Source organism: Pelmatolapia mariae, linkage group LG15 (genome assembly GCF_036321145.2).
Source record: "Pelmatolapia mariae isolate MD_Pm_ZW linkage group LG15, Pm_UMD_F_2, whole genome shotgun sequence".
Lineage (NCBI taxonomy): Eukaryota > Metazoa > Chordata > Actinopteri > Cichliformes > Cichlidae > Pelmatolapia > Pelmatolapia mariae.
Window position 1 is genome coordinate 18,903,068 of NC_086240.1, and position 23,772 is coordinate 18,926,839.

Consider the following 23,772-nt stretch of genomic DNA (forward strand, 5'->3'; position numbering starts at 1 on the left):
TTCGCTGTTAGTCAGCAATTAATGCAAATTTACATATGAGTCCAAAAGTGTGTATCATATACAATATACAACACAGATCTGGGAGCGAATAGCATTCAAAATCCCATCAAAGACTTCATTACCGACTGATTGCTTCTGCCTGCCTGGATTGCCTTTTGGGTTCAAGGATGACGAGGGAGCTGTTGTGCTAGCAAAAATAAAATCAATCCTACTTGAAGGTGTTTAACAGGGTTTTAAATGGTACTAGTTCCAGGTCTGGAAACAACATGCACACACACACACACACACACACACACACACACACACACACCAATTACATCATCGTCCTCAACAGCAGAAAAAAAAAAAAAGAAGGCGAGCCTTGATACAACAAGGAAGAGAGGTCAGTCAGCCGCTGTGGAAACCTGAACGCCGGTCAGGGGGGAGTAAGGCTTTAGAAGAAGACTGATGCTTCACCCCCCCAAAAAAACAAAAAAAAACACAAGGATAAATCATTAATAAAAGAAACATTCACTGACCAAAAACGGCATTTTATGACACTGGCACAAAAAAAAAAAAAAAAAAAAAAAAAACCCAAAAAAAAAAAAAAAAAAAAAAAAAACAAAGAAAACATGAGAAATAAAACAAGTGGTTCATTATTTTTTTCATCTTAAAGCATCTTCTTTTTAAATACACGTGAAAGACAACATGCAGATTAAAAGTAAGCAAAGAGAGACAACAAATAAAAGAAATTGTGAGGGAACAAGAGGGGGGGGGGGGGGAGGTGGGGATTCAGTTCAAAGTGCAGTTGGGACATTCAGGTCTCCCATTCTGTTGACTGGTCTCCTGTTAAGCTTCATCTACACCCACAGATTTCAGGTGAAACTGCCCTGATACAACACTGATCTGGAGTTTACTTCCCTCTGGAGCCAGGAGCCCGGGGAAGTGGACTGCTCATCAGGACCACCCAAAAAAAACCCAAAAACAACAAAAAGGCAAAAATACATCACAAACGTACAGTAGATGATGTTCTGGAAGAGCTACGATACAAAAACCAGAGTATACTGTTCACATGGTTGCTACTATCATCGGACAAACACTTAGGTATAGTTGGTCTGTGAGGATGTATCGCCCATTCTTGCATAGTGCTGACTGCCCGATTGGAAAACAGCTGTTTTTTTGTTGTTTTTTTCAAATCATCAAAAATCAGCTCTACCTGCTGCATCAGTTTGGATCTGTGCACATGTTTGCTGAAGAGAAATCACAGGCAAACTTCTCCCCAATCAGCAACAAATGTATTCTTCATAAACGCCGCTTCCTGCAATCAAACAGCTGGAATATCTTCAAACCCTTCATATGAATGTCTGTTTTTGACTCATAAAGGTGAAGTTATAGTTTGCGAGAGAAAACGAAAAAAAAGAAACAAAACCCGCAACGTTAGAAAGAAAGCTGAAATGTCAAGCCAGAGCTAGGTTTGAAACTAAATGAAGAAAACTCCAGGGAAAGAAAAGGTGGTGCATTTTTCTTCAAACACAGCCCGAGCGGAAGTGAAAGAGAAGAGTGAAAGTTCAGTCATTTGGCATAAAGTGAAACCATTCAGTCACGACGATCCCAAAAAACAAAACACTGTAACACGTAGAAAAAAAAAAAAAAAAAAACAGAAGACACGGCACTTTCACTCACTGCATCATGCCATCAACCACGCAAATGTTTACATGTAGACTTGAAGGGGGCAGTAAGAGAGGAAGGGTGGACTGAGTTCATGTCACAGGATGAGTCACCAAAAAAAAAAGAAAAAAAAAAAAAGCCTTCACCGTGTTGGTTTAGTCATTAAGCCCCACACAAACACACAAAAGGTCCTGTCTGGAGATAGCCCAGTATGTTTCACAAATAGAGGGGCGACTACACCAAACTCCATTTAGAAAAAGACAAATTTATCCTTACTTGCTTATTGACCGATGTACCGACGGATGATTTGTGCTGCAGACTTCCTTCGGTCTTCACGTGTCCCATTGCAAGCCCATAAAATCTATGTTCTTTGGATTATTTCACAATAGTGGACAGCCATGGGTGCCACATGTTCAGCAGAACAGACCATTTATGAGGATTCAAAAACAAGAAATGCCTTCAGAGCACTACAGTAGTAGCACGGATGAAAAAGTGAAAAGAGGAAAAATGTAACCCTCTTTTATAAACCAGAAACTTATAAGTTTTAGCATATAATGCTCACTTAAAGCACAATTTGCCCGTCTTTACTCTTCCATGTCAATTTCGGTGTAATAAACAAGACCCAACCTATCGAGTTTGTGACATCAGACGATATTAGAAGGTCTAAAACCTTTATAGGTCGTCCCAGTTCACTTACACAAAAGAAGAAAAAAAAAACCTGTTTCGCCCCCTTTTTAAATTTTCTGCAGGAGTTTGGTGCAGCCGAGTCAAGCATACTGGTGCCAGCCACCAGGAACACAAATGCACAAACAGTCACACAAACATGACAAATACACTCCGCATTTCTCCTTCAGTCATTCAGAGAGTGATTTAATCAAGACACCAGCAGTTTTATCTTCAGAGTGAACTTGGAGCTGGAGCGCTCTGCCTCTCAGTTTGCCGTCATCCTCCTCACCTTCGCCTCTCTTTAGCAAAAAGTGAAAAGTGCCAGTTTCTAAGATCCCCTCCCACTGGTAAGACTGTGCCCTCAGGTCCGTCCGGTTTACGATTGAGCAGTGTGTGATTGAGCGTGACAGGTTTTAACGGAATGCCCTGAGGCAGGTTGAAGCCTCCGGGAAAAGCCGGGATTGATGGAAGGAAAAGGAGAGGAGGGAGGGAGGAGTCACATCGAGGGCCACAGCCTTGATTCAGATGAACTACAGTAGAGTTGCTCTCCATACGTAGGTTAAAGATGGGAAAAGGGTCTGAGCTGCTCCAGCTGGACTTCTAGAGATATCCTCTCTTCAAGCAGATCCTGGGAAAAGAAAACAGGTGTGAGCAAAGCAGGAGTTAAAAGGAGAACAAAGTCTGTTTGCTAAAACTAGAAAACACTACTAATGTCTTTCATACCTTCAGCTGCTGCTGGAGCTCACTGTTAAGTCGTGCCAAAACAGTGTTTGTCTCCTTGTTCCTTCTGATTGAAGCCTGAATCGCCTTTTTATCCTTTCCAACTGACCTGCAAACAGAGAAATATGCTTTTTCTAAAGTGCTGATAAACACAACGCCCTGTAAAGTGTCCTCAACCAAAGCAAGTTTCTCCACCTGGGAATGGAAGGCTGAGTGGCCAGGACGGCGGCTATGACGTTAGATTTCTGTGGACCGTGCTGCTCGTCCTCCGGCCTCAGCTCGTCTTCAGACTTCAACCTTCGACGTACAGGTTTGGGGGGAGGAGCCAGGGGGCCGGAGGAGCCTTTGGCTCCCTGACGGGACAACAAAGAGTTTACCTCACTTTCACACAGTCTAATAAACAAGTGTGCCTGTGAATTTCAGATTGCCTCTTGATGTTCCACACAAACACAAAAAGTTTAAAAACCACTGGTCTTATTGAGTTTAAAGTTCAAAGACGTACAGAGTTGACCGTAGCTGAGGGTCTCTCATCGGCTTGGCCGTCACTCTTAACTGTTCTCAAGGGGCCGGCACCCTCCGAAGGCTTGTCCCCCTGCGGACATAAACAAACAATGCATGTGAAAGTGAAAGTCTGCACCTTTACTCAAATGTAACACAACAGCCACAGTTAAGAAGTTAAAAGATGCAGATTGCAGATGGTTTGCAACAATAATATTTCATAAGAAGTCTAATATTTAATACTAGTATGGATGAAATCTGTCAATCAATGTGTGGGTTTAGAACATTGTATAACAAATGGAAGGAAAACTAAAATAAACAACCACTTGGGGATTTAGGGAAAGAGCAAAAGAAATACATTCAAAAATCAAAAAAATCAATACATTAATATCAACATATTATACACAAAGCCAGACTATAAATGCTATCTCTGAGAAGAACTGATGTTGTCTAGAGGAGCATCATTCTATTTCCAAACCCTGCCCCTCCAGGATCGACCTACCTGTCCTGGCTCGATGTGTTTGTCCACCTCTGGTAGGCTTGAGGGCTGCTCAGAGGCTGCAAAGGCCTGAAACTGGCTGAAATCTGCAAAGTTGGGCTGCTGGGGAATCTGCTGCGGGGAGGTGGTGGTGAGCACCGCCCCGCCTCCTGGTATACTCTCCGCCTCTACGCGATGCCCGGTGAGTGGTACTGATGTCTGGGGAGGGATGAAAGGGTGTCGTGACAGCTTTCGTAGTATCAAAATCACAAATGATGCCAATAATAGATAAAATACTTTTCTTACTTGTGTGGGAAGCGGTCGTGGAGGCACAGCAGGAGGGTAAGCTATCGTAGAGGGTTGGGGTTGTCCTGTGGCAGACGTGGCAGCAAAGGTGCGATTCATGTCCAGAGATGAGGAGCGAGAGTGGGAGGGGTGGGGACGGGGTGGAGGGGGAGGCGGGGCTACCACCTTCAAAGCCTCTGGGGACGTACCCGACTGAGACCTGAGCACATTAATGTTTAAAGATTTACACACAGGATACAGTGCTTTATTTACAACACGATTCATCACAGTTCAGGTCTAGAGTTGATCATTGAACAGAGCTGCAAGATGACCAACTGAGTAACAATGTGAGGAAGTAGAAAAACCCAAAAGCATCACTTTCAGTAATTGTCGAAAGGACAGACAGAAAAAGAACGAACCTCTGCCTTGTGATTGGCTCCTGGTCTGAGGTGAAAGAGTCTGAACTGCTGTAACCATCACCTTCATGAAAAGAAAAAAAACAACAACAAAAAACCCACAAGCATACAAATCATGAGAAAATTAACAAAATGGTATTTTTTTAAATTCTTCCACAAAAATTTGGAATCTCAGTCTGGACTATCAGCAGCTGAACTGAGGTTATGAAGACACCATGTTTTGTAAAGGAAAGACAAATATGAACTGGTACTAATATAGTGCCTTTCTACCAAATTTAAGTATTTTCTATTGTATTCACCCAGTTACACGCCAATGGATGCATTTGGGGCAACTTGGGGTTCAGTACTTTGACATGTGGTATGGAGGAGCAGGGACTGGCAGACAACTGTCTCTACCACCTGAGCCACAGACACCTTCCAACATATACAAAAGGGAAAACTACTTCTATTTTTATTTATTTACTTTTTTTTGGTCTTGATTTTTGTATTTTACTTTAAAGTATCAAGGGTTTTCTTTTGTCATTAAATCGACTGCTTGCCAGATTTCTATCTGTAATTTTGTTCTTAATGATCTGACCTATGGCTGGGCCATATCATACCGTTCACGGTAATACCAGTATAATGCTGGGCAACGATAAGAAAATGAAATATCGCGATAGAATATGGGTAAAACGCGCATGTGCAGTGCCTTTGTTTTCATACGCACATGGCGCAAAAAGCATTATAGCGACGGAGAATGAGAAGGGCGAAAGCAGATCGTTGAATGAAACAGCTGAACCAGAATTGGTTTGTAAAAATGCTGCAACTTCAGTGGTGTGGAACTGGTTTAGCTTTCGTCCGTCAGATACACAACAAAGCACTATTTTTGGTAGAGCATGCTAGCGGGCCGTCGTTATTAGCGTGTTTTTTGGAAAATACGGCACACTTAAAATCAATCCTTTGATTTTTCTGAAAATCGACAGTGCCCCTTATAATCCCGTGTGCCTTATGTTTGAATTCTGGTTGTGTTTACTGACCTCGAAACGATTTTATGTGGTACATGGCGCTCAAAAATCTGTCAGATGTTTTAGTACGACTTTGCTAAGCTACGAACCCGCACCGCTTGATGGATTGTTGGAGCATTACGGCTATCGTAGGCAGGAGCCTCGCGGAGTGATACGTACTGTGCTTCAACGTAATATTACCGTATTGTGTGTGTATAACCTCTTTTTAAGTTTTGTGGATATTATACATGGTTATGCTGAGGATATGTCGGCCAGTTTCCACTGGAAATGCCTTTTGGTTAAACTATCAGCAAGGAATTTGCATTTACACTGTTAAATTTTTATATAACTTTAATCCACATAAAAAACAGCTGCTTGTTTAAGTGAAAATACACTGATGTTTTTTTTTCTTTGCACTAATAAAGTTGTGGAGTTGTAAAGTATTTTGTCTGGTGTCAATTATATCGTCAGTTATATCGTTATCGCAAATTTTCAAATGTATATCTGATAATGTGGCTGTAGCTCAGGTGGTAGAGCAGGTCAGCCACTAACCAGAAGGTCGGTGGTTCGATCCCAGGCTGCCTCCTGGCTGCATGGCAAATATCCTTGGGCAAGATACTAACCCCATGTTTGCCTACTGGTAGTGGTCGGAGGGCCCGGTGGCGCCAGTGTTCGGCAGCCTCGCCTCTGTCAGTGCGCCCCAGGGCAGCTGTGGCTACATTGTAGCTTGCCATTGCCAGTGTGTGAATGTGTGTGTGAATGGGTGAATGACTGAATGTAGTGTAAAGCGCTTTGGGGTCCTTAGGGACTGAGTAAAGCGCTATACAAATGCAGGCCATTTACCAAATATTTTTGGTCATATCGCCCTGCTCTAGTCTGACCTTAAAATAGAAAGTGGATTAAAATGGCTAAACAAAATAAATAACCGAATCATGTGTCGGATGATGTTTTCGGAACACCGTATTAAAGCTCCCTGCCATGGCAGCTCATCTTTTACTCACCTACAGTGTTGGCAGCTACAAACTTCATGGAGGCAGGTAATTTGGCTTCTTCAGACAGTTCTGGAGGTTTAGTCAGCAGAGGACTGGTAGGATGATTGTGGTCTAAATGTTGGAGGAAGGGGGAGATCACAAACAGGGGAAAGTGTTGAAGCAAATGCAGTCAATCAACAGGGAAAATTAAATGTTAGCAATCCGGCTGTGAGTTTGGACAAAACGTGCTCAGTTGCAGAAAAAAAAACAAAACATGTATACGAGTAATAAAAGCTCCTGTGAGGCTCTCTTTGAATGATTTCAAATGGTGACCTTTTGGATTTTTATTACTTTCCCAATAGTGCGCACTCTGCAAAGCACAAAGTAATCTGACTGTATTACCACAGCTGGATGTTTTCCCACCTGTTACAATATTTTTTTTTCTTCAGTATATAAAGAACATACTAGCATGCTTTCTAATGCAATTAGGTCATAATTCTGTTTCAGTCATATTAAAGTTCCTTCACAGTGCTGCCCACAAAAACAGATTTAGAGGTCTGCCTGTTGCTGCACATGTGCATCAATATCATTATTATTTATTCAACTGTAAGTCAGGACAGTCAGTTTAAGGTCAGAGAGTTTCTCACCACTGCCAGTCCTCTTCAGCTCCATCTCCTGCATGTGAATCTTACTGGGCGTCATCCGGATGGGAACTGGGTGAACGATGGCCGTGTCCTGTGGAAAAGATAGACACAGAGAGGGTCAAACAGACAGGAAGAAGATGGGTATAATTTTTTATTTTTTTTTGCTGCTGGTCCTGTGAGGAGGAAGGTTCAACATGAAAACCTGACATGCTCACTGAGCATCTCATCAAACATGTTTAAATGAGAAGATGTGAAAGACCTGGAAACACATTTTCTAAATAAGCTTTCAAAAAAATAAAAAAATGAAATAAAAATAAAAGACGTGCCCATACAATTATCCCAAACAACAACTAAAAACAAACAAAAAACTGTTATTGTTTCAAAAATTATTTTCTGCTCCGAGTGTGTTCTTCACAGTTGGACAGCAAAGATCCTATGCACCCATTAAGATTTGGTGCATGGATGGCACAAAAAAACAAATTAAAAAAAGAATTTGTGGAGCTGTTTGGGTCTGCTGTCGATGCAGGATTTTTCCACAGCAGAGAGAAATTTGGGGCTTTTTCACTCCTACATCAGTGGGGTTACATTTACTTAAATTCAGAATTATTCAAATGGCTAAAAAACAACTGTATTAGCCTTACATTCATATACAAACTGACTGCAGAAAATTCAACGGTCAATTAAGACTAACATGGAAAACTTTGATAAATCTAATTTTTGGGAGATTTATAGGTTAAGCTTGATAAGAGTTTTTTTTTTATCTTGAGTTTCAGCTCAGAATGGGAGTACATAAAAGCAGTCTAAAAACAGATGCACACTCCTGCAATATAAAACCGTATTTGAAATCAGAGCTATTTTTGGGACAATTATTGGTTTACGGTTTAAAAATTAAAAATAAATAAACGTGAAGAACTTTGACTGTTCAAAAGTAAATGCACAACAGAATTGTGCACAACCTTTAGTTCTTAATCATGTGAGGAAAAATGCATCTCTTACAATCTTAAAATGTGATTGGTGGATGTGAAAAAAAAAAAATGATGTCCAATAGAAACTGAGCAAGCCAAATCACAACACACACTTCCATTGCTGATGCACTTAATTGCACTTTGAAAGAACATCATGCAGACAGTGAGACAGAGAGAACCTGAGAGAGATAGAGAGAAAAAGAAGAGAGATCCGGAGAGGGTTAATGTCTGTCCATTAATGGTGAAACCATGCATGCTAAGTGATTGACTTACAGGGTCAGCTGGTGCAATGTTAGAGTCAAATTGGGTCAGAGTTTGTGAGCTGGAGGAGCGCTCGCTAAACGTCTCCCACTGCTGCAGGAGACAGACAGACAGTGAGAAAAAACATGTCAGTCAGTCAGCCAGTGCAGTGACATCACACATTTACATCATCAGTCTCAGCCTCTGCCGTGATGCCACACTGACGTGGCATCATCAGCAGGCGTGGAAACAAAACGGACATTGCCGACTTTCATACACAGTCTCAAGAAGTGAGAGAGGAGGTGCTGAATTATCAGAAAATATGTTTGATGATGAAGAGGATGAAGTGGCACTCGAATTATAATGGATGGATAAAGAGAGAGCAACCTCACTTAATTAACCCTGAGCAATTAAGATGAATCAAACGCAAACAGAGCAAAAGCAAACAGCCTCGAGTTTAGAGGATGTGTAAAAACGACACATATGTGGTGCGTGCACGTTGGAACCTCGTTGCTCTGGTTCATCTCTGGCCAGGCTTGATTGAGCGAAGGCATAGAGGGAGACTTGTTGGGGGTCACCTCTACTGGTGACGCAGAGTATCCAACATCAGCAGTCTGCTCTGGGACTTCTGAAAAAAAATAGACACGAATTAAATACACATAAATAAACTAAAAAATCCACACGACATTACTTTTGGTTGGGATTCTTCAAAAAGATGAACTTCAGAGAACAGCTTGAGATAAAACATTTTTTTCATGCACTCAAAATGCCAACTACATTTAACTATCAATGGCAAAAATCGTGAAACTTCAAAGTGCAATCGTTTCTGCTTCTGAGTATTGCATAAGCACATAAGAAAGACTATTTCTCTGCTGTTTTCCTGATATGTAAAAACAAGGTCAACACTGAATTATAACACTTGATAAACATGTTTGTTATGGCTATCAGCAACTGAGTCAATGTCAAGTTAAAAGAGGGCAGGAGAACACGAAACTGTGTCATGAAAAGTGCAGCTCAGCCCAAAAATCAGTTAACTACTTCCAACATGCGGGTTTTGCACAATAGCGCTGTTACCCTACAGGTCTAATGAGGTGTGAGATAAGAAAATTAATAGAGGGTGCAGCAGAGAGAGGAAGAGAGAGGCAAGCCTGAGCACCTGCTGAGTCATCGAGGTCAATCAGCTTTGGCATCAGGCTCTCAGGAAGCTTCTCGGGGAGGTCGTAGCCATTCTTCCTGGCCACAACTAGGTGAAAGGCAGCGCAGAATTCATCCAGGGTCAGCGCTCCATCTTTATCAAAGTCTGACAGCTCCCTTTAAACACACATTAGACAGTAAGAATATCACATCATATACGGCATTACAGCAGACATTGAATCTGATCCGACTTGCCCATTTACATGCCACGTTTACTGCTTAGAGCTAGTGATACTAGTCATTATGAATCCTGTCAAAACAAGTTGTGTCAACTGACACTGCACGCTTCTTTGGAAATAATCCCATAAACAGGAACTGACAACTTGTTTTTGACGAGCTCGATTAGCCACAAACATCTTACTCATCAGCAAAATAAAGCCAGGTTGGTTTGGAGTTAACAAAGAACTGGTGAAACACATTTTCTTTGCAGCAACTACATATAGTCAAACCTTTTGTTTTTGTTGATGTTTGGCATTTCTTAGTAAAAATTAGTCTTGAAGTTTAACAGTTAATCATATCCAGGTTGCACATGCTGTCTGATCAGTGATGATACATTCTGATAAAGAGCAAAGAAAAGCTTCTTGGTGTTTTTAGGATTAACTGCCACACACTGCACTTGTCTAAAAAGTAAATAAAGCTTTTACTACGGCTTCATATTAAGTTTTATAAATATGAAATTAGGGATCTTTCAATAGAACAAAGGAGCACTGGTGCAAAGATCAATGCCCATCCTGCTCTAACCTACAGCATATCAGCATGTCAAACTGTTAAATGTGGCCATCAACTCCATTCAAGTGGTGAACGCGTGTATATGGTGCCCTTAATTTCCCTTAGATACACAAACACACACAGAGGCCATAAATAGCAGAAGAGCAGTGACTCACCAAATATGTGACAATTCTAAAATCGGTAGCTTTGATTTAGTGAAGAACTCTTTTGCTGCTGAACCTGAAACACGCAGAAACCACAGTTTATTAATAACCCGTGTTTTATCCTGATAGCGCGTGTGTGTGTATGTGTATTTTTGTTCCTACCAGGTATGAAGCCAGTGAGGTCAGGCTGAATTGTTTTAAACTGGTTAATGTAATACTGCCTCTGCTCGTCTGTGATCTTCCACGGATCATCGTACGTGCTGGACTGTCGCTGGATCTCATTGGTCGTTGCAGCTGAGGCTACTGTTCGTATTGTTGTGCTTTCCTACGAGAACCCATTTACAGAAACATTTAAGAAAGACGAGCATAATTAAGTATTAAGAATAACACTTTAACCTATGCAAATCCAGCTTTTTCACTGTTAGTATGTACAGTACGTGTCTCGCTGGCCCCTACTCATACATACAAACTTGGCACTCTAAGAAATCAAACCTTTAAAGAATAATATTCAAAACTGAAACAACAATGGTTACAGAACTTTGGGCCTAAAGTAGAACTGACTTTTTGCTTGTTAGCTCAGAACGACAAGAAGAAACTAAAAGCGGGCATGATGTGTACCTATAATTAGACAGTGGGTACAGAGGCCTTTGCCTGAGCAATGTCACAGAAGCTGCTCAAGTTTCAGTCAAGCAGCAGCGTTTGCAGATAAAGTACTGATACAAGATGCTGGCTGACATTCAAGGCCCGATTGTGGTTACTGTGATATCTCGTGCTTTATGTTTGCAGTTTCTGATGGCAGCTTTTCTGAGGCTCATCACATTTTCCAGCTAAAATACTCTGTGTGGTCATCTTGTAACTTGCTGATCTATATTTATGCTCTATTGAACTGTATCGCCTTCTCTAGGTCTGTATCGTGAGGGTGTACATGCGTCCTTTAATTTATAGCCTCATTTTGCTGTCGTCTCGTCCCAGCTCCCATTTCTGCATAGTGATTGGCTAATGGTGGTAAAGATCTATTAGATCCAAAATATTTCTGAGCATTTTAATGATTTTATATTGGCAATAACTGACCTTAGTTTTAACCCCCCAAAAAAGCATTCAATGATTCGCATCCAACTGATTAATATAATAGGCAAAGGAATTCACGGGTCTGCTTGCACAGATATATAAAAGAAAAAACTGCATGTACAAAACAGCATTATCATAGAATATATTGACTCTATATGTGTATAACAAGATGAATCACACAGTGATAACAAGGTTTTTGTACATAGACGGAGGTTCCGGAAGTAAAAATCCCATTCATATTTTACAAGGTGATTTGCATTATTAGTCATAATACTGTAATCATCCACAGTAGATTTAATAAGAGCTATGACATTGTGAAACAAAGATATGCGCTCCTGCAGAAGACACAAGTCTGGATGATATCAGTCTTGTTTCATTTACAACGTTGCAGAAACTAGCCAACTACACTACCCAGAATCCTAAATTGAAATGACAACAACTCTGATTGGTCACTGTTACCGTGGAAATGTCTAAAACCCTGAATGTCAGCTCGCTTAGTAAGTGCAAAATGTCAAAAACTCCAAAAGTGGTGATTGTTGTTACTAACTGTGGGCTACACACTACCAAATATGCACACAACACAAGAGTGTTGAGTAGTTATGTTTTTAGGTTTTTTTTTGTTTTTTACCCAAATCATATGTTTGTTTGTTTTTTTTATATATATGGCCACGATTCACCTTATAGCTGTTTGGTTTAGTTCAAGGATTTCACTGGTGAAAATGAATGGAAAACTCATTTCCGTAATCGGAGCCCTTATTTAAAATAGTGGGCGTTCACTGTATTGTGAAAAAGAACTTTTTCACAGGACTATATGCTGTCGTGTGAAATCTGAACAAACCGCAAGACTTCTGGAACAATGACAGATAAAGCTCAGCCTAAACTGGGTCACGCAACAGGACAAAGATCCCAAGCTCAGCAGCAAATCTACAATAGAATGGCTGAAAAAGAAAAGGATCAAGGTGTTGCACTGGCCCAGGCAAAGTCGAGACCTCATCCTGACTGAAATGTTATGGCGGGGCCTTAGGAGAACCGCCCATAAATGAACTTCAAACTGAAGCAACATTAACAACAGTGGGCCAAATTTCCTCCACAATGATGTGAGAGACTGACAAAAATCATACGGCAACCCATTACTTCACATTATTGCTGCTGAAGTACTGAATCAGTGTAGTTTATCCAACACCCAACTAGTTAAGATGGAACTCTGATGTGCATCTTTCTAGCTTGCTTGTATAATGAAGCTTGTTGGAATAAGAAGCGAGTTGAGCCAACACCGCTGTACCTGGACTGATGATGGGTGCATTGCTGGGAGCGTGCTGGAAGGCGGTGTGTCTGCTGTAAAACTGACCCAACTCTCCTGACCTGGAAGAGGCGGCGAGTGGGACGGCCACATGCCATCGCCAGCCACTGGACCTAAAAGGAGAAGGACAGGAAAGTATGTTTTTGCATGTAATGCTAATTAAGAAGTTTTGTTCTCATACCATTCTTTGTAATATCTCAACTACTTTTTATGCTGGAAAAAAAAAAAAAGCAGGCACAATTACTTTGGTCCCCTAATGACAAACTGCAGCAAGTGTCTGTGTCAGCAAATATCATTAACAGCATGTAGGCGCTGCAAACAACAGGAAGTGGTACAAACGACAATTTATCACTGAAGTCAAAGCTAAAAGCAACTTTTACCACGCATCTGTCACTTCTGTTACAGATGTTATTGTTATCATCTGCTGCTCGTGAGTGCTTGCAAGTGAAACCCCTGTCACACGCATTACCGTTTTTGCCCTCAATAAAGAAAAAAAAGAAAGAAAAAGCCATTGTAACTCAAACTGTTGCCACTTTTCTTTCTCTTTGTCCTTATTTTCATTATCAACAAATCTGCTCATCATTATTTAGTCTATAAAATATCTGAAAAGATTTGAACATTTTCCAAGATGAGTCCAGAAGCCCCACGTGCCTGGCATTCAGACCTTCTGTTTACGATGGGCACCCAATCAGAAGATAGTTGGCTCAAAGGGAGATAGGTCAAGGGATGATTTGCATCCGTATAAATAATAAGGATTACTTTGAACTGTGAATGGAATTAAATGCAAATGCAAAGCTACTCTAGCAAAGTCTAAGATTAGAAATATGTTGTTGGAAATGGGCAGAATAGTTCTCCTTTTGAGAAACTATCACTAAGAAGTGGGTCACCTGTTTGTGGTTCTCTGAACTGCGTCCACACGGCTCCAGTTGCTGCCACCACAGGTTGCCTCTCTGCGTTTCCTCCACTGTGTTGCCGCTTGTGCTTCCTCCAGGAATGAGGTGAGGTTGGGGGAGACTGGTGAGGGGAGACCACTGGGGACGTTGGTTCAGGCTGGTGACATATTAAAAAAAAGAAAAGAAACAAAACAAACCGATGAAATAAACAAGCAGTTAAAAAGACATTTAGTACACATATAAGGAATCAGCAAACTTTAATAAGCATGATCATCCACAGAATAAAAATTATTTGAAGGTGGTAGTATTACTGCTTTAAAACAGTTCAGTGTTTTGGGCGTTAACCTTTAGATCACATCTAATACACAACAAGACATCAATCTTCAACACGCCACATCCAAACCAAGACCAATAACTACTACATCAATCAGTTCTTATCTGCATCAGCACAGATAAGGGATGCTGAAGGAACTAGTGAATGATTATGCAACACATGTAAGACTTGCAAAAGAAATCTACATAACTGACACACGTGTCAACACACTTAAGTCCGCAGCAGAAAACTTCAGAAAGGAATGTAATCAAACATCAAAGTCCTTCCAGAGGCAAGTCTTCCCACTCTGGGCACTTATTTGCAGTTACTTTGAAGCAACATTGACTTTAATTTCAATGACTTGTGGACACATAAAAGCAACGAAGAGATTCACCACTCGAATCTGGTAAAGATCACTTAAAAATTTCATGACTTTTCCCCCAAATGGAGGCTTTGAAAAGCTTTTTCCTTGGAATTTATAATTTCCACCACCTCTTTGTTGCTCTGCTATAGATTTCAATTCAAGATGCTTTGAGTGTCCCTTTTAATGTCTCTGTCAAGTATACACAGGAAAAACACAGGAAACACAGCAGCTTATCTCCAAGTAACCACTGGGTTCAGTTGTTCAAAGAAATATTAAGTTTGTATACAATCGTCCCTGCAACATCGATTCTTGCATTTGTTACTACCAACCTGTGATTCTATAGTAGTTGCCAGGGGCTGGATGACCTCATGGACAGGAAGTGAAGTGGATGAGGGATGTCCTTTCTTGTTCTGGTGACCCCTGCCAGGTGGCCTGGGTATTACTGCAGTACCGGGGGCAGGGTACAATCCCTGACTGTCGGGATCTTGGTACAGTGCAGCATGTCTCGCTTCTGCCTCGTTCTTCCCCACCACAAACCTTGGCAACGGTAGATCCTTGACTGTCGAGACAGAAATTAAATTCAGTTTCATTATCTGTTCAGCAGCAGCTGGCAAAATGAAATCAACTCAGTGACCAGATCAAACTTCAGTGCACTAGAGTCCAGAAGTTGCTTCTGGCTTTCGAGAGAGGAAAACTGACTCCCTAGATTTCCCAGAATGCTTGTGCCTGCTGCAATCAGCTGACATTTATAGGGTTTGGAAAGAGAGTAACTGCTGTAAAATGGGAACAACAGTATACCTTTCAGAGAGAGCTGTTTCCTCAAATAGAAAATGAAATACACTGCCACACCGAGTGTATGTTTGCTGTCTCTTAACTCTTAATGCTCAGGACTTAAAACAAAGATCTGTGATAAACAAACACAGGAATACAGTTCATGCCAGCATGCCTGCTCTAAGACTGAAAATTTCTACCACACTGTAGCTTGCCCATTTTTGTTTTTCTTTTTTTCCCTTGGAGAATGTATTTTTTTCTGTTTGCTCTATCTTACAATGCTAAAGAAACCTTTGAAAAAATCCTGGATCCAGACCGAATCCAAACGTTAATCCCTTCTATGTTGGGTCAACCTCTGCTAAAAAACTAATGCAAATCTGTCTGGAACATTTTTAGCAATCCTGCTACTAAACACTCAGGCAAACCAATCCAGTCTCAAGGAGGTAAAGATGAGCTTTACTCCACAGTTATTTAAAGAAACCAAACTGACTCAAAAATTCAACGTGTGCCACAAAAAGATGGTTGAATGAAGCAGGGTTTGTAGTTTTTAGGTGGTCTCATTGGCAGATACTGAACTGATACTGGTACTAATATTATTAACCCTAACCCTTTCTACTGGTGTTTATGGCTTTCTCAGAGAGTGGGTAAGCAAACAAACCCAAGACCAAGACACCCAAATAAGCTAATCCTGTTGTATATGACCCCACTATGCTTTCAGTGACTCAGCAACAAATTGATTAGCTAATGGGAAGAAAGTGATCTGGATTTTTTTTTTGCCATACATTTTTTTTTCTTCCTCCACCAAAAGTACCAGTCATTTGCTGCTTCAAGCATAGTGAACATGAGAATCTACTTTTAAGAAAAATAATAATCAGTTTTAACAAAAGGTTGGAATTTCCTTTAAACCTACTAACAATATCCTCTTATATCTCTAAGTTAAGTCTGGTTAAAAGAATTGTTTCACCACAGGATTATTATGTGCAGCGGTCTGTCTTTTAGTAAGCACGCAGAAACCAAACCACCCCCTTTGCTTCTGAACGCCTGTATTATTACCCCAAAAGCCTCCGCTCCAGAAATAACTTTCTATTTAATATTTTGGAACAACTGTGGTGACTTCAAGCTTTCTGAAAGCACTGAGTAAACTAAACATTTTTTCCAAATCCTGTAATTAACTGTCTACTTCTGAGAAAACACCAACTTTACAAAGAGAGAGTTGAGAGCGAGGTTTACCAAGCTCAAACATCCCTAAATCTTTTGTTAGAAGGAAGTGACTTGTTTGCTTCCTCATATTGTTGTCAAATTATGAAATCGATTTTGCAATATATTTAGGCCGAACTGATCATGTTGCATAGAGGATGAGTGTGACATCGTGCTCCGCGCTTTTCCTTCTCTTTTTCCTCGAGAGAACTCAACAGGGACAAATAGAAAAGCGTAATTTTGCGGTCAAATCCACCGCGGCTTCATTGTTTACTTAAGATAAATAGGGAAGTCATCGAAACAGCTCATACTATTACAATCATCCGGTGACACAAATACTAAGACAATAGCACAGAATGGCCAATACTCTTCCAATCAGCAATGTGATGCCATCTGCCCCATCAACTTATCAAGATGAGCCATTTTTCATTTAAGATGTTCTCTTTTTACAGCTTACTTTTAATGTACCAGTGTTTATTTTCCCAGTTTTAGAAACACAGGGTTATGAGACACCCTATGTATCAAACATCCAGCGTATGAAATCGAATCTCCAAAGGCTAACAAGTCCCTTTTGGATTCTTCTGGATCAGACAGCAATTGTTTGTTTTCTTTACATAAAAACATTCTCTAATTTGATCCATTTTCATTTAATTGTCATTTTCAGAGGGAGGCAGTCGTAATAGTGAAGACTGCAAGGAGCAAAGGCAGTCAGAGTGAATGAGTTTAAATGCCTGGGGTCAAACATCCAAAGCAACAGACAGTGCACAAGAGAGGTGAAGAACAGAGTGCAGTCAGGGCAGAGCGGGTGGAGACGAGTGTCAGGGGTGATTTGTGACAGAAGGATAGGCCCAAGAGTTAAACTGGAAAGTTTACAGGATGGTAGTGAGACCGGTTATGACGGAGGTGAAGGTGGCAGACTTTTTAACTCATGAGTGACAGGATTAGAAATGAGTACATCAGAGGGCGGCTCGGGTTGAGCAGTCTGGACAAAATTAGAGCGGTAAGGCTGAGATGGTTTGGACATGTGCAGAAGAGGGATAGTGGATACAGCCGACAAAGGATGTTAACTATGGACAGTGTTGGGAAGGTTACTTTTGAAATGTATTCCACTACAGATTACAGAATACATGCCCCAAAATGTATTTTGTAACGTATTCCGTTACGTTACTCAATGAGAGTAACGTATTCTGAATACTTTGGATTACTTAATATATTATCATGCTTTTTTACAACTAATGAATGTCCGATTGATGTGTGATTTATTACTATTACTGAAGGCTACTCGCCATACCAATAGCAACTAGATTTTTAAATCTTAATGTAAAATGAGTAACAGTAGGTTGACATTAGGTAAGGCTGCACTTTTTGCAGCGATCTCGTGTAGAAAACTATTCCGCGCGTATATAAAACAGGTCCGCGGCTCCGAACTGCAGTAAAGGGACCTCTGGCTCATACGTCGGGTTCCGTGTCGGGCTCGTAGCTGAAAACTAGCTTTACTTTGTTGTCTGGGTCAACTTTGCTTGCGAGAGACAGAGAGAGGTGTTGAAAGGCTGCTCCAACGGAACTTATTGTTTCGGAGAAAAACAGGAACACAGTGTACAGTCGAGTCTTAATAGCTTACTTACAACTGGGCTCGTCAGGCACTCTTTTTGGCTGCAGTGGTTATTATTATATTTACATGCTTCCATCTCCCGTTTCTGCTCAGTGACAGCTCGTACTTTTCCACTCTCCTTTTTCTCCCTCCTCGCGCTCACAGACACATAACGGGTATGGCAGTCCATTCTCCCTGCAGCACGGACTACACTGCCCATGAGGCTACATTCTTTAGGGCTATGCCTGTAACACTCTGCTATTGCCTTCATATTAAATCATTTTAAAAAATATTTCTTCACGTCATTATGAGACACAAGATTGAGACACAGGCATTTGAGCCTCTTAATGCGTGTTTTGTTTGGGTTTCCACCGGCGTGGAATTACCAAAAATATAGAGAGCAGAGCCTAACATATGAAACAGGAAAAGACCGCCGTGTAATCCCTTTATTTCAACAAAATAACTGTATTCTGAATACCACCTTTTTAAACGGTAACTGTAACGGAATACAGTTACTCATATTTTGTATTTTAAATACGCAACGGCGGTACATGTATTCCGTTACTCCCCAACACTGACTATGGAGCTGCTAAGCAAGAGGAAAAGACAAAGAGGAGTTGTTTCATGGATGTAGGGAAAGAGGACATGCAGAATTTTGGTGTGACAAAAAAGGACATTAAGAATAGGGTGAGAGCCCTGCAGGGATCAGGCATAAGAAGAAGAATCAGATTTGTGTCTCTGAATGTAAAGAGTCCTTCAAAAAGCTCTATTATCCATATCTGGATCTATCCCAAAAGTTACTCGCTTATACAATGGCCCAAGACTCAAATGTGGTAAAAAAAAAAACAAAAAAAGTATTAAATAATCCTGCTAACATACAAAGAAACAGCTTTAAAAAAAAAACTAAAAAAAACCATGAGAACATGCTTGTATGAAAATCTTAAAATACACTGCACACCTAAAAAAAAATACCACATGCATGCAGTTCTGAGATAAATACCTTTTTTCTTATCCAAAAAAAACCTTTAAGACTCTAATAGATAAATGATAGCTCTGCCATTAAATGTAATTGATTGGTGATGAACATACAGGTTACTGCTAAACACCTGACTAAGAGAACAGCTGTCTCTGAAATTCATGAAACTCATTTCTAACCTGAAACATTTTAACCAGCCTGAGAACAACAGTATATCTCTATATAACCAAAGTCTGAAAGTACTTCAGAGAGGACCTAGACCACAATTGTGTAATGGTATTGTTTGGAAATCAATGCACAACAATGAAAATGACTCACTTCGATTTATGGACTCACCCGAGTTGAGGCTCTCCACCCTCAGAGGCAGCCCTGACTGGGCGATAGCGATGAGCTTCAGAGCGATGTAGAACTGGCTCCGACCGAAGTGACCCAGCCGAGTGGCTCCACATAGCTCTGTGATCTAAACCCACGCACACAAGGACAAGGGAGAACAGTTAACAACATTGTATTCATCTGAAAGAGCAGCTTTTTTCTCTAAGCAAACATAGCATCCAAGTAATAAAAAGGAGAATAAACAACAGCTATCGTTTAGTGTCTGTTTAAATTATCTGATGAACTGTTCCCTTAAGAATGGTCTCATCTGCCATGTTCACAAGCAGATGTCCAGTGTGTTCTATGCGTAAAAAGTCTGGCTATCATGTTTTGTAGTGCTTTACAAAACAATGAAACGGCCTTCTACACACAAAAGATAAAGTGGTTAAAAGAAACAACTGAAACCTGTGGATTAGTACTACTGGTGAGATTTTATAACATGAGGATAACTGTTTAAGAGGGTGCCCTTAAGTGCTGCGAGCCACTCCAAAAAAAACCTGCCACAGCTGACCGCCGATCGTTTTCTTGCTGACGAGGGACTTTATGCAAGTATGACTGGATACAAAGCAGCAGTGACTTTTCTCAGCCTGTTACAACATGACACTGTAGCAGTATGTGTCTCACGGGCCAACACAGAGCTCAGTGTAGATTCTGGAAGTGGTAGGATTACCACACTCCTTAATTCTCCCACCACACAGCTACCCCCCCTGTTGACCTTGAAAAGGATGCTGACTCACAAACTGCAAATATTGGCCCCGCTGAGAGATCTGGAGTCACAAGAATGGGCTGCTGCAGTTTAACTGGCTACTCATGACTCACAGTTGTCAGAGCAGGGACACTCTACAGGGGGATCACTGCAATCTGACCAAGAAGCCAATCCGTATTTGAGGGTTAATAAACAAAGTCTCCACTTCTGTGGATCACAGACGTGCAGGCACAGGCATTTCCACCATGTCAGCCAGTAATGAACAAAAAAGGCAGATGTTGATGGAGGGAGAAGACAGGAAAGAGTGGGCAGCAAGAGCAATGAACATTATTTAGTGCGTTAGATACACAGTTCAACACATACCCACAGAAAGGTAACTGAAGAGTGCATGCCAGCTTTTACTGCATGTATAATATGTCAGTTAGAGACAAAACAACTCAATAAAGAAATAAATTGTGTGAGTTGTCTACCTACTCTCTTTAGCTAAGGCTAACATTAGCCAGAAGAAGGTGTGTCTCTCTTGCTGCGCAGCTCTGCTAAGCACCCGGGCTAAATAACCACAACGACACTGGCTGACAGGTCAGCTCCAACAGTCAGCCTGCCAGCCAAGTTTGCCGAAAATCCCCCAATGGCCCTTCGTTTCACGCCCAGCTTCACAGTCTGAATGATAACACGATTACGCTAGCTTACCTGCAGGACAACTTCGCTGGGTAGCTGGGCCGCCCGGAAAAGGTCAAGAACTCTCCCGTTGGAAGCCACTTTTTTGGTGTTGTCCGTGTCACAGTAAACGAACAAATCCGAGTAATATTTCTGCTCGACATCACTCAGCGTTAGACTTTCCATCGTAGTACCAATTGAGCCTGAAAAGAACACAAGTTGGCTGTTGATTAGCCCTTAGCCAATGGCTGGGGCAGGATCCAAAAAATGGGCGAGACTTCAGGATCCCAACTTAGCTAAGCCGAGCTAACGTTGAGGTTAGCTGTTGTAATGATGTTCCCAACGCGCCTTATCCCAATCTCTGTGAACGTCCCTAATACTGTGTACCAAGCAGGAGCGCCGATCCCGACTCGAAGATTCAAATAAAGGCTGCTTTCACACAGTTAATAACTTGTTGGGCCAGCCAAGCCAAGTAGCCAACAGCTGGCTAGTAGTGCAGCGGGCTAACAGCTACCTTGAATCAAAGTCAGTGGCACTAACGTTAGGCTAACTAGCAAAGTGCGTCCACCTCCCCGACCCGGACATCTACCGCCGTGATCTCACGTTACAGCACTTCTTCTCGCTGTAATCCGTTACAGGAGGGTGTTTCTGCCCTTCACTAGAAACACATTCCTCTGCGGGGCCGTCACAAGTAAAGTTTCAGGGTCTCTTGGTTCCTTCCTCTAGTGATCATAGCCGCCATTCCTGCCACCAGTGTCAAGTCACGCGGAGTTAAGAGGAGACTTCCGGTCCGAGTCTTCAGATTAAAAAAAAAATAGCGTTCACTCAGAAGCATCTAGTTTATAGATTGTATACATATATTATTTTTATTTTATTCTTTATAAAATAACATTTTGTGCTGGAAGAGTAAACTACATATAACTATACACTTGACTACTTTTGTACTCACTTCGCCTGCAGTTCAACTATTTTCATATTTGCATAGTGATTTAAGTTAAATTATTATTTTGCCATTAAAGTACCAACATTTTTAGGCCTTTGAAAGAATATAAGAATTGTATTTTTATTTTACAGTTTTCACTGTAATTGAACTTCTTTTGAAGTCCCCTTTTATTTTCTATTTCTTTGTAAACCTGTTACAACTGGTTGATGAAAAAAGGTATTTGCCTCCTTCCTTGTCACACTGAACTTAAATGTTTCAGATCATCACACAAATTTTGTTAGATAAATATAACAGGAGTAAATATACACTGCAAACTGTAAGTGATGGAATTCTGCTCTTTACCAAAAAATCCTGAAGGAGATTGTCCAACCATCAGTTTGTTCAGTTCTTGGGTTATGCAGCAGAATAATGATCCAAAACAATTGAGCAAGTCTGCTTCTGAATGGCTTTAAAAAATGAAGGTTTTGGTGTGCCCTAGTCAAAGCCCAGACTTAAACTTGAGATTGTGATTCTTTGGCATGACCTTAAAAAGGCCATTAATCCTCAAAAACCCTCCAGTGTGGCTGAATTATAACAATTACGCACAAAACAGTTGATCAAAATTCCTCCACAGAGGCGTGAAAGCCTCATTGCCAGTTATGACGAACTTTTGATAGCAGTTCTTGCTGCCAAGGGTGGCACAACCAGTTATTAAGTTAAGGGGCAATTACTTTTTGAATGAAAAAAACTGAAATATTTATGTTAAAGCTGCATTTTATTTTTACTCAGGTTATCTTTGTGCGACATTAACATTAGTTTATTAATCTGAAACATGTAAGTGTAACAATTGCAAAAAACTTGGAGATATTTGACCCTAGGTATTTAGAATCGGATAACAAATGTAAAAATATTTATGATTAAAACACAACATGCAATTTTGTCTTTGTTACATTCCACAATGGGACTATTTTTGTTTAGGATAAAACCACAAATGGACGACGGAAGTTGTGGCATATTTCTGTGTAAATCTGTGCTCCACATTAAGCCCGAAGCCTCATGTTTGTGGCATCTTTGTATTTATAAAGAAAAACGCCCAATTTAACTTTTACAATCGGTAACAATTAAATTTAGCAGTCTTTCCCTAAGTCTTATCATGTGAGAGCATTTTAAAGAAAGAAAGACAAGAAAAAAAATCTGATCTAATGACATCTGTTCAGATTTTCCATTAAATGTTTCAATTTAACTAGTGAATCATAAATGAGATAATTAATTGTCAAGTTCTGTCACTGGTGTCAAACACTCAAAGCATTTTTAAAAAATGGAATAGAAGTTTTCTTTTATAGTGAAGGCACACTGTATACACTTCCGGTCTCAGTTCAGGTTTCTCATGAGCTAGCTTGACACTTCGCGACGTCCGAGTCAGCGCGAGCTTGCTTGGCCTGCGGGGACCCGGATGAGTAAGTTTCAAAATAAAAGCTGCACTCATATCATGGTTTATAATTGATAGAGACGCGACTATACTGCAGTGGCTATACAGATGTATATGTTGTTGTTGTTTTCCACAAATAAGTCGCCCATTGTTGTTTTTTTGTGTCTGATATTCTGACATTTAACTCGAATGATTAGTTGTGTGGCCATTTGAAATGTTTTCACACATAAAGTCGTTTCTTGGAACTGTAACAAAACAATAAATTATTTTCTATTTATTTCACTCTGGTTCCTGTTGGAACCGTCTTGGCGTCTTAGTGACACATTTGCAACAGTCAGCTACTTAAACCCTTTTTGAGATCTGCTTCCCACTAGTGTTCTTTAAACATAAAATAAAATAAAGATAATGTTAATTAAACCGAATTTTGCTACATATTTTTAATAAACTTGTTGAATAACTGCGGCTTTTGGGGGCCCTCTGAGTTTTTATGCCTTTGCTCGGTCAGTAATCCTTCGCATATGTAATATTTTGCATTGTTCTAAACACTATGATGATGGAGTCACTGCTTTGTTATTTGCAGTGCATGCATAAGAGGTATAGGGATGGGGTGGAGAAGAATAGAGTTCAATGTGCA

The 23,772-nt window shown here is 40.6% G+C and overlaps 1 protein-coding gene across 2 annotated transcripts; it reads right to left on the reverse strand.

The window, feature by feature from the left end:
• Positions 1–579: 579 nt before the first annotated feature.
• Positions 580–21,535, reverse strand: reps1 (RALBP1 associated Eps domain containing 1). 2 transcript variants are annotated; one of them, XM_063495768.1, is made up of 19 exons: positions 20,821–21,535; positions 19,389–19,512; positions 14,847–15,076; positions 13,835–13,997; positions 12,930–13,060; positions 10,742–10,904; positions 10,592–10,655; positions 9,670–9,824; positions 9,020–9,141; positions 8,547–8,627; positions 7,312–7,399; positions 6,695–6,796; positions 4,714–4,774; positions 4,316–4,514; positions 4,034–4,228; positions 3,536–3,625; positions 3,229–3,386; positions 3,037–3,142; positions 580–2,941 (listed from the first exon to the last, which is right to left on the reverse strand). In XM_063495768.1, the coding sequence occupies exons 1-19, from the start codon at positions 20,971–20,973 to the stop codon at positions 2,873–2,875; spliced, it is 2,454 nt and encodes an 817-aa protein (XP_063351838.1). In that variant the 5' UTR covers positions 20,974–21,535; the 3' UTR covers positions 580–2,872. The 2 variants fall into 2 exon arrangements, with proteins under 2 accessions (XP_063351838.1, XP_063351837.1); XM_063495767.1 differs by having other exon boundaries at positions 19,371–19,512.
• Positions 21,536–23,772: the final 2,237 nt, after the last annotated feature.

Bases quoted from the DNA above. Each gene is read 5' to 3' on its own strand.
- reps1 (XM_063495767.1), bottom strand. From the start codon at position 20,973: ATGGAAAGTCTAACGCTGAGTGATGTCGAGCAGAAATATTACTCGGAT. The intron at 4,229-4,315 runs GTAAGAAAAGTA...ATCCCTCCCCAG, and splicing joins CACGACCGCTTCCCACACAA to ACATCAGTACCACTCACCGG. The intron at 2,942-3,036 runs GTATGAAAGACA...TTCTTTTCCCAG, and splicing joins AGCTCCAGCAGCAGCTGAAG to GATCTGCTTGAAGAGAGGAT.